General features: G+C 32.3%; 1 protein-coding gene across 1 annotated transcript in view; it reads right to left on the bottom strand.

Moving 5' to 3' along the window:
* Window positions 1–5,288: 5,288 nt before the first annotated feature.
* LOC106457031 (cytochrome P450 4c3-like) overlaps window positions 5,289–11,390 on the bottom strand; it is a 39,686-nt gene continuing 33,584 nt past the window's right edge. The window contains exons 11-12 of the mRNA XM_013916414.2: window positions 7,306–7,485; window positions 5,289–5,470 (exon numbers count right to left, since the gene is read on the bottom strand). Coding sequence (XP_013771868.2) covers window positions 5,289–5,470; window positions 7,306–7,485 — 362 coding nt within the window. The remainder of the gene's footprint in view (window positions 5,471–7,305; window positions 7,486–11,390) is intronic.

The raw sequence follows: 11,390 nt of genomic DNA, 5'->3' as shown, positions 1-11,390 counted from the left end.
GTTATTGTAAATTGTATTATTGTTTATAAATTAAACATTTGTATTAAAAATAAAACTATGTATATCAATCTTGTTGGCAAATATCATAAACTGGATATATATATCGGCATTTATTTAACTACTAAATCTAAATTACAATTTAACTCAGCTTCAGACCTTTCGAAATTGTAATACGTAACACAAGGGAATCCCACAATCAACTTAACCTGTAACAGACACCTCTTTTTTATTGATTTCCTGAAACTTGAACTGCTGCCAGAGCTATAACTTAAGAAAACTTATTTTTCTTCTTCTTTTTTTCCCTATTCTGCCAGTACCGAAAAGGTTGTAAAATGGTTCATATGGTTACTTCACACATTCTCAAATGTTCATTATTGTTAACAATTTACGTTTTAAGTCTACAGTTCACACTCGAAATGATACTTGTCAGACTGGTTATCGACTGTTTTATGACATTTTTTGCAATTAAATCCTGGTTACGTTTGATGGAATTATTTAATTAGAACATAATTTGTTGTGTATTGAACTTAATAATCGTGTCCGCATGCCCATTGTCCTTTTATCTCAATAATCACCAGCGGTTGATAGCCGTAGTTTTCTCTAGCGAAAAACAATTCCTCTGCTGATTGCCACTCTTGATTATTGAATGATTATGATGAAATAACTTTGAGCAGTCGATCACAGAGACGGTGCTTAATAACGACACTCCTACTAGGAAAGCTCTAAATGTTTTACCACCCGTTCCAATCATAGTTGCTTTTTGTTTATTATCTTGAATAATAACTCTACAGTGACGGCAATTTTGCATTTATGAGTCCACCTGATATATCTCATAGTCAATTTATTATATATATATAAATATGTCGAGTTGGAGTTTTGGTTAAAGTATTAATAATGTGTACAATGTCAAGGTAGTTCTAAGTACAGGTGGACGTTATGAAGTGTGAGAAATTCGTTGGATACAAGACAAAAGGAATGGAACGTTAAGATCAGTTTGTATGTCTACATGTGCCTATAAAGCACGTGAAACCTTACTACCATTTCTAATTAATTGCGCTATAACTCAGGATGATAACTGGAAATTTTAATTTTCATTGCTTTAAAAAGGTAATAGAGACTTTTTTTATCTGGTTTGTTTCCGAAGATTCTCGAAAAGCTACTCAAAGTATACGTTTGCTAGCTAGTCCTAATTTTGAGCTGATAGACTATAGAGAAGGCAGCTAGTCAACAGGACCCACCATGAAATCTTGAGCTACTACTCTTGTCTGACCGAATAGTATGGTAATTTACCATCTCCCTTGTAATGTACCCAAGTGCGAAATGATACTTTTGTGGAGGTAATGGGACCCGAGCATAGACATACATTTGGACACACTCACTTTAATAAGGAAACATAAGTAGTGAAGCAGTATCTATCTCAGACCTTATTGTTCGTTGGTTGGTTTTATTGAATTTCGCGCAAACATACTCCACGATTGTCTGTAATAGCTGTCCTTAGTTTAGAAGTTATAGACTGTCAGGTCTCTACAGCTTGAACACAAATGAAACGAAGCTCCTAAGTCGAACTACGTTAGTGACATAAACACATTCTGAAAGCACCTGTTTCATATCATCAGCTGTTATAGTATAACGAACGACTTCTGTTATACGTACCTTAAACTATAAAGGTGTGACCATGTTTTTTTTTGTCTCTATAGCTTTACTGTTTTTCGTTTACGACGTTTCGGAAAGGCCTAAGTCATTAGAAATACCTGTATAAGTAAAGGCGAATAAGCTTCTTATGACTGCCTTTATTTCATCCTATTGTTACGTTACGTTTTTTATTTTAATAAATTATGTTTAATGAATATATTTCATTAATGTTTGGTCTTACAAGTACTGCTGTGTTACTTCTGAATTTGATTTATGTCGTTTAATTGATAAGTTCTTTGTGGTTTTGGTGTTAGATATATTCCACAGTTATCTTGGTATTCATTCTTAAGATTATGTATACAACGAAAGATTCATTCTGGTACTCTAACAAAACACTTCCGATGTTCTTAAAAAAGAAAAGAACATCAAAAACAAATTATCCATGAGTTGTGACGTACAGCTAATATATATATATATATATAAACTGTGATCATCTTGCTAATCCAGATTGAACAACATAAAATTAGGTATATTTTAGTGGTTCTGGAAGCTTTAATTATATTGCAAACCCAGACTGAACAACTTAAAAGAAGGAATATCTATGTTTATGAACATATGAACCATTTTACAACATTTTCGGTACTGGCAAAATAAGGAAAAAGAAGAAGAAAAACTGGACACTACTTGTCTTACTCCATCAATACAGTTTGTGATATAGGGAACGTTCTTGTCACATGAAAATGATCTCTGATTCTTCTAGAAGGGTAAATAACATTCACAGTGTACCTGATCGTTGTTGTTAATCAAATATTTCCCATAATGCTAGATTTCAACAAAACATTTCCCCATTTCTACAGCAGTCTCGCATTGCCAAACTTAATCCTAAGGAGCTTGACGCCAACTTAAGTAGTCTTAATAATTTTGAAATAAATTTGATAATCGCATACGCCAGCATTATCACGTTCTATATATATACATGTTTATCTTACATACTTACTCACGGACTAATGAATTACTACCAAACATGATACCTTCAAACGTCTTTAGAGTCCATTCATGTCAAATCTAAGCTATTATTACTGTGAGGTTCAACCTGATAGAAGGTTTGATGTGTAAATCTAAATAAAGATTCCATTCACTGTACAAAGTTCACGAACTCTTAACCTTACCAAAGCTCATGTATTCCAAATCATATCTTCATTTTCGACGTATTCGATTCCAAATTTTTATCACAGATCCAATACTGTAACTTTTATTGATGATTTTAGACACGTAGAGTGCATGAAAATAAAGCAAAGGTTACAATAACATACTTCAATACTTGGCATACAAAACACATGTAACACAGTACAAAGTAAATTTTCTCCTGTGCGTCTAATATAAACATCACAATCTTAACAACAAAGTGTAGGAGAGAGAATCACATTAAAGGTGGTTCTAATTCTCTCTCTCACACACAACAGCAACAAGTATATTGGCCAAATATCATTTTTGTTTTTTTTAAATCTTAGTATTTCGAAATATGATTTTAACTAAAAAAAACAGATAAATAAACGCAGACCTGATAGACCTTATTATTAAGAATTCGTTTAATACTGGTTTTATTTTTGGTGAGTAAAAGGTCGGTACATCTTATTTTAATTTTTTTATTTTTGTCTTCTAACTTTGTGACATGACACTATATATGATTTAATTATTAACATTAAGGAAACTAGATTATGTATAAATGTTCACTTTTTTATTCACTCAGTTATTGTATAGATTTATAAAACAAAACAACAACACATCAGGAAAGCTTTATTAGAAATACTTTCTTTAATTTTCTTTTTCGCATCTTCGAAATCAAAGAGAGTCTTTATAATATCAGTCTCTGTTTCTAAGAGGTGGAGAATATTTTAAACTATCAGAATTAATGATTATGTCTTGTGGCAATTAACCACAATGTTAAGACTATTTGAAGAAACAGTGCGTTTTTTTTACCATTTTTGTTGTTGAATTATTATATTACTTGCTTAGTAGGTTATTTACTTAATCATCATAAATAAAAGTAGTTTAACGAACTTTGTACAGTTTGTGTATTGTTTTAAAATATAAAGATGAGCTGACATGATTTTATACAAACGGAAATATAACATAAACATGACTTAAGTTTAATACTGTTCTCTTATGACAAATATAATTGATTATATTCACTCTATGTCAACAAAGACGTTCACACCCTAACAAAATTAAAGTTTGTTATTATCAAACAAATAAACGCCAGTATAATATGACAATGTAGATTTATAAAATCTATGTATATATGCAGGCGAATGTAATTGCTTAAACTTTATCCTGAAAGTCATAAGTATTGATTTTACTACCATAATCATGAATGCCATAAATTTGAAAACTGACTTATTGTTAATGAGCACTACACACTCCGGTTATTGCCTCGGTGTCTTTTTTGAGATAGATGAGTTTTATATGACAGTTAAGATTATATACAGAAGCGAAAATATTATTGTTATATGCTTCAGATCGAATAAGCCATTTTTTTCCCGATATTTTCCACTTTCGTATCTTGACAGCCATCTCTCGGCACAGAAACATACTACGGTTATAAACACACGGTTTTAACCAAACTTAATTTATTTTAGAGAATAAGCAAAGGAAGTAACTTATACACAAGATGGGGAAAAGAAAACGAAATAAAAATTACTTAAGGTGAAACTAGGTTATAAAACGAAGTGATCGCTGATTAATTTTAATAGCTTTTTTTTACGTTTCCAAACAATTAAGTTTAGGAATCATAATAAATACAAATTAAGTCATTTTTAGAGTTTTAGACTTTGTAAATATGGCTTCCCGGATACTAATCTCAACTTGAATATAAGTTACATGATTAGAAATATAAGAATGAATTAAAAATGATACTGTTTGAGTAAAATAAACCTATTACTATTCATATCACTAGATGGCAGTGATTACGTTGTTTGAATGACTATAATCGATAAAAAGAACTATATATAGAATTTTAAAGTAATTAATTTTTTATTATAAAATGATTACACAAAGATCAGAAAGTACAATGTCATGTTTATTTACTAAGAATACGTACAAAAAGTCGATTAGAACATACAATTTTTTAAAATTATATCCCATTAAAACTAAAAAATCAGTATATAAATAGAAAAACTAAATTTTGCTAATGAATTATTTATTAGTTTGCAAATAAAATTTTAATTTCTCACATTAAATGAATGGATTCATTCATACACTGTAGCTTAAGAGATGAAGCTTGCTGAGAAAATTTAAATATTAAGAAACATTTTGACCACACTTAAAGTGGGAGTAAAAAATGCTTTCTTAAATTTCCCAATGTTAATTTTTTTGTATACTCATATTAATATTGTGTCTATGGGACTTGTTTTTATTTATTCATAAACCTTTCAACAGATGGCACTACGGCACACAGACCTAATAGTAATCAATTTTTATGCACCGTTTGGTTAAGAAATTTGAAGTACTTATGTATTAAAAGGTTTAACTCAGACCGTAAAATAGTAAAACATTATTTAAACAGTTAAACGTAATTATATAATTTTTTGTTCTAATAGAACACTATATCTTAAAATTAGTGTTTTTAATTTTAATTTAGATTAAGAAATCATTCTTTATTCCTTGACCATCTTGGCATGGAGTTTTGAAGTAAACTTAATTTTGATTGGCTGATCTGCACGAAGCACCATTTGGGCTACAAGATTTATCGTGTCACGTGGCTGGGGAGATTTGACTCGAAAGTGGCGTAATAAGTTTGCAATTACAATTTTTTCTTCAATCATAGCAAATTTCTGACCTGAAAAACATAATATATGGTAATAATTAGGAAGAATAAAACAAAAGCAACAACAAACCATATTTTAGACCACCATCTACGTTTGGTTAATGCAGTTCGATGTCCATCAGACTAACTTAATTAAAATGCCCTCCAATGGCTCAGGAAGTTAGTGGCCTTTATAATACTACATTTCGGGGTCCAATACCCGTGGTGAGCACAGAGAAGATAGCCTATTGTGTAGCCCCCCCCCCCCACACACACAGTGGCACAGCGGTATGTCTGCGGACTTACAACGCTAGAAACCGGGTTTCAATACCCGTGGTGGGCAGAGCACAGATAGCCTTTGCGTAACTTTATGCTTAAGTACAAACAAACAAACAAACGTTTTGTGTAGTTTGCGCTTAAACAGAAAAGAAACACAGATAGTATTATTCAAAGTAATAGATAAGCCAAGAATGTCATTTAAGCTTTAATCATTGTCAGTTAGTGTTAAGTTTATGAAGTTGATACAAGATTTATTTATAGCTAACTGGAAACAGCACCAAGTTAACAGCTGTTGTGTGAAGTGAAACGTGTTGGTTTCATTTTCTTTATCATAGGATCCGTTGTGAAAATAAACATTTGTATCTATTAATCTAAAAATGTATTTTAACCATAATAAAAATTATGTTTATTCATGCTCTACTTTCATGACAATTTCAATAACTTCAAGAATAATTCACGGAGTATTCGATAGATGGCACAGAATGTTGGCAGAAAGAAATTTGGCTGGATTGATAGAAACTGAAGTGCTTCGAATTGTTATTTCTAGTTCCCCAAGATAATAGCACAAACATAATATCAATACATGTTATCCGCTTTTATGTGTTTGTGGTAACTTTTAATTTGTTTAAATTGTATCAATTACATATATGACAAAAAAAGAGAGTTCTATGTAAGTTTTTGGTATTCTGTATTGTTTTAATTTGAATTTTACTTATTTAAAATGTCCATATTAGATCAGACATCATTCATACTTAATTATTTCATCTGGAAATATTGTATGTAAAGAGCATAATTTGGTATTATATTCTATATTTTATATTTCACGCATTGTTTAACACCAGAGATACACACAGACACAAACACAGGTTTCTAACTTTCCACAGTACCTGGGTGGTGACTTACAGAGGACTCTGCCAAGCTTAAATATACACTCTATTGATTATAAAGAGTAAGTTTGGATTACTATACTATCGATTATGAAGAGTAAGTTTGCATTACTAACAAGTTTATTATAATTATTATTACTGTTTTCGGAAGACAGCTTCTCAAGTACGCTAAAGGTAGGGTTTGACACTATCTGTTTAATAGTTTAATTCTTGCTACAGGATATTTGGAGAAATGGTACAAATAAAATTACTACACTATTGAGAAGTAAGTAGTTCTTTACATCGCCTTATGATGTACAGCAGAAAAGTCCTATAGTATGAGAAAGTGCAGTCATTCACAAAACAATTATAAAACTTCTCTTGTACTTAATAGTCTTTGAGAAAGACTCCACTTAAAAACCGAAATGTTACAAGTAAAGATACAAGTGTTTCAAGTGCTAAAAGGTTAAGTTAAAAGTGTTAAAAAGTTAAGTTACAAGTGCTAAATGATTAAGGTACAAGTGTTTCAAGGGCTAAAAGGTTAAGTTAAAAGTGTTAAAAGGTTAAGTTACAAGTGCTAAATGATTAAGGTACAAGTGTTTCAAGGGCTAAAAGGTTAAATTACAACTGTTACAAGAGGAATAATTTTTGTGGTTCATAGTTTCTATTGAGTGTGTTACATTTTTTTATTGATTTAGTATTTCACGTAATACATTATTTTACCTATGCAATTCCTTGGCCCAGCGGAAAATGGAATAAACGAAAAAGGATGACGTCCGAGTGAATTTTCTGGTAAAAATCGATCTGGATCAAATTTTTCTGGATTTTGAAAAACTTCTGGATCTCTATGAAGCATGTAAATGAATATAACACAAGTGGAGCCAACAGGAATAGTCTTTCCATCTGAGAAAATAATGAAACAAAAAACATCAATGAGATATAGTCATAATCATATATGTGTGTATACTGGCTATTCTATGGGCTTATTTTGATGCTTTTCTTGGCTTCGAGATAAAGTTTCGAGCTCTCTGCTGTTTCTTGGTGAAACACTAACTCTGTCTTGAGAGAGTTTCCACTTTAAAATAATTATCATTAATCGTAAAGACAGATGATATGAAACAACTGAGAAACAAAGAAACTATACGTATATTAATCATGACGTTGATAGTGAAGGTTTTATTAAAACGTGCCTTGCTGAAGACGCGCTCAGAAGACTGAATTTATAATTTTCGTGACGTAATGCGTTACATAGATGCTGATAATTTAACGCAAGGAATCGAAGTTTGTAGCGATAATTGTATTTTGTTTTGGAGTATCTGTGGGTCTGGTGTTTAGGATACTAGACTGACAATCTGTTTGTCACGGATTCAAATCCAGTCACCGAGCATGTTCGCCCTTTTAGCCGTGGAGGCGTTATAATGTCACGGTCAGTCCTGCTTTTCGTTTGTAAAAGATTAATCCAAGAGATGGCAGTGGGCGGTGTTTATTTCTTGCTTTCTCTCTCTAGTTTATCACTTCAAAATTAGAAACGACTAGCGCGATAGACTTCGAGTAGCTTTTCGCGAAATCCAACAAAACAAACAAATAAACAATGTACCAAAATCTATGTTTGGCTCTGAGACAATATTATGTCATTTTGACATTGTATTATCTGCTTATTAGACAACATTACTTCGCTTTCAAACTGTACTATCTGACCATAAAAAACAATATCTTCCCTAGATATTGTATTATCTGTCTACGAGACAGTAGCACATAGTTACGAAACTGTGCTCTCTGGTACGAGACTATAGTGTAACTTGGCTATAAACTTGTAATATCAGACTCTAGTTATTTCATTTTGTGTAGTAGGTAAAGAAGGAATGAGATCCAGCCCCGTATATGTGTTTCGCGAGCTTGAGATATATGGAGATGGTGCTAACCAGATCCTTCCCAAAATACTTTCCTGTTCAATTTTGGCAGTGAAGTGAGCATGTAGTCTCGTATCTATAGCACACGACATTCATAATCTCGTCCTTAAGGATGTACAGATCAGTATATCTATCTTATCAGATACCTATTCACAACATTACACCATTCCTAATGCCGTACAGATCAGTATATCTATCTTATCAGATACCTATTCACAACATTACACCATTCCTAATGCCGTACAGATCAGTATATCTATCTTATCAGATACCTATTCACAACATTACACCATTCCCAATGCCGTACAGATCAGTATATCTATCTTATCAGATACCTATTCACAACATTACATCATTCCTAATGCCGTACAGATCAGTATATCTATCTTATCAGATACCTATTCACAACATTACACTAGTCCTAATGCCGTACGAGTATACCATTTCTAACGATGTATAGATCAATATGTCTGTCGTAGCAGATACCTACTTATACTACTAGTACACCATTTCTAGCGATGTACAGGTCATTTATCGTATCAACTGTATTATCATAACATTAAGGATTAGCTCCGAGTCTTCAAATGTTCATCTGTAGTGGAGATTGCCCAAAGCGCTCATCGAATTCTCTCTTGACTTTCATGATATTTGTTGTCATATATGCACGTTGAGTTACTGTGCGGCATACTATGAGAACAACAGTTAATGGACCGTTTACTTAAGCTCACTGTTAGAACAACACTTAATGAACCACTCATGTAAGTTCTTTGTGAGAACAAACCTTAATGGAACATTCACTTAAGCTCCCTCTGAGAACAGCACTTAATGGAACGCTCATTTAAACTCATTTTGAGAACAATACTTAATGGACCGCTCATAATAATTCTCTGTGAGAACAAATCTTAATGGATCATTCAATTAAACTCCCTCTGAAAGCAACACTTAATGGATCATTCAATTAAACTCCCTTTGAAAGCAACACTTAATGGACCACTTACTTAAGCTAATCATGAGAAATATACTTAATGGATCATTCAATTAAACTCCCTTTGAAAGCAACACTTAATGGACCACTTACTTAAGCTAATCATGAGAAATATACTTAATGGACCGTTCATTTAAGTTTACTGTGAGAAAAGTATTTAATGGACCATTCACTTTTGCTCACTTTGAGCGTTCCTAAGCAATTTTGATCATATTTAATTTACGATCTTAGTAAGACGGCTACGCCAGAGAACTATTGTGTTCAATGATGACATTAAAGACCGCAGTATTTTAGCCATTATAAGTGGTGGTAAGACTCAATGAAGGCATTTCATTAATAATAGAAACTATTTTTCATAGCAAAAAGTGAATCGTACCACATTAATAAATGTTCCATAATTGACAGTAGAACATTACTATCAACCATCTTCAATAGTTTATAAATGTACCATTACTGGCGGTAGAACATTACTTTCCATTATGTTGAATAGTTTAATAAATATGCCGTTATTGGTGGTAGAATATTACTATCAACCATTTTGAATAGTTTAATAAATGTGCCGTTCTTGGCGGTAGAATATTACTATCAACCATTTTGAATAGTTTAATAAATGTGCCGTTCTTGGAGGGGGGGGGATATCACTCTCCACCATTTGGAATAGTTCAAACTATTAAAGATGGTGGAGTGTAATGTTCTACCGTCAATAGGGTGACATTTTAAAGTCCCGCCCTATGTCATTATCACAAATGTACATTTGTGAATTTATTTAATGCGGTCTGTTTGTATGCAAAAGGAAGGCTAGTTTCAAGAAAAATTTGGACATGTACATTTGTGATAACGACACACGACAGACCTTAATGTGACCATAAAGCACTGCCGTACAAAAGTAGTATTTAATTCAAACCAGCTTCCATGGTTATGAATCTATACGTTATCCAATTACACGTGTATTTTATCTGTTACGCAACTTTATTATATGACTATTAGCACGTAAAGTAATTCTTAGTTTCATAATTTTATACATCTCGAAAAATAACTGTAGTATCTGATTATAAGTGTATATTATCTGGCGAGAAACTGTATTATCTATCTACAAATTATAATATCTGATACAGGACTGGAACATACAACTGTGAGACCAATTATTTGGCTATAAGCTGTTATATTGCATTATTTGATAAGAGACTGTGGCATCTGATAAAGAAACTGCAGTATCTGGTTATGAGACTGTAAAGTTTGTCTACGAAAATGTGGTGCTTGAAGACGAGACTGTAATATCTTTAATATCTGGAAACGGCAACCTTATTTGATTACTAGACAACTAGTATGTAACAAATAACTGCATTTTCTAACTACGAGACTGCACAGCGGTATGTCTGCGGACTTACAACGCTAGAAACCGGGTTTCAATCCTCATGGTAGGCAGAGCACAGAAAGCCCATTGTGTAGCTTTGTACTTAAACGACAAACAAACAAACTATACAGTATACAATATACAATATATATAAAGTAACCAAGAGATTGTTATTTTCGTCAGACTTGAGAATAAATAACGCTATACTCTTAAATGTGGACACCAAAAAGCAAAAAGACCTGCTATTCTTACTCTTATGAGTGGTGTAGTGAAATCTAGCGGTTAACTTACTTGGACAGTGAATCAGAAGATTCATGGTTCGTGTCCTGTTGCCATGGGTGTGTTATAAGAGCGACGATTAAATATCGCTATTCCATTAGGTAAGGTTAGCCTAAGAGTTAGTTGTTGGTGCTGTTAATTAGTTGCATTTCCATTAGGCAAGATTAGCCTAAAAGTCGATTGATGGTGCTTTTAATTAGCTGCATTTCTTATCAATTTAAATAGCTCTTGTGTAGCTTTACGCTAAGTTTCTTAACAATCAAAATATATAAAGGTTGTC

This window comes from Limulus polyphemus, unplaced genomic scaffold (genome assembly GCF_000517525.1).
Source record: "Limulus polyphemus unplaced genomic scaffold, Limulus_polyphemus-2.1.2 Scaffold283, whole genome shotgun sequence".
NCBI classification, from domain to species: domain Eukaryota; kingdom Metazoa; phylum Arthropoda; class Merostomata; order Xiphosura; family Limulidae; genus Limulus; species Limulus polyphemus.
This window is presented reverse-complemented; position numbering and strand designations above follow the sequence as displayed.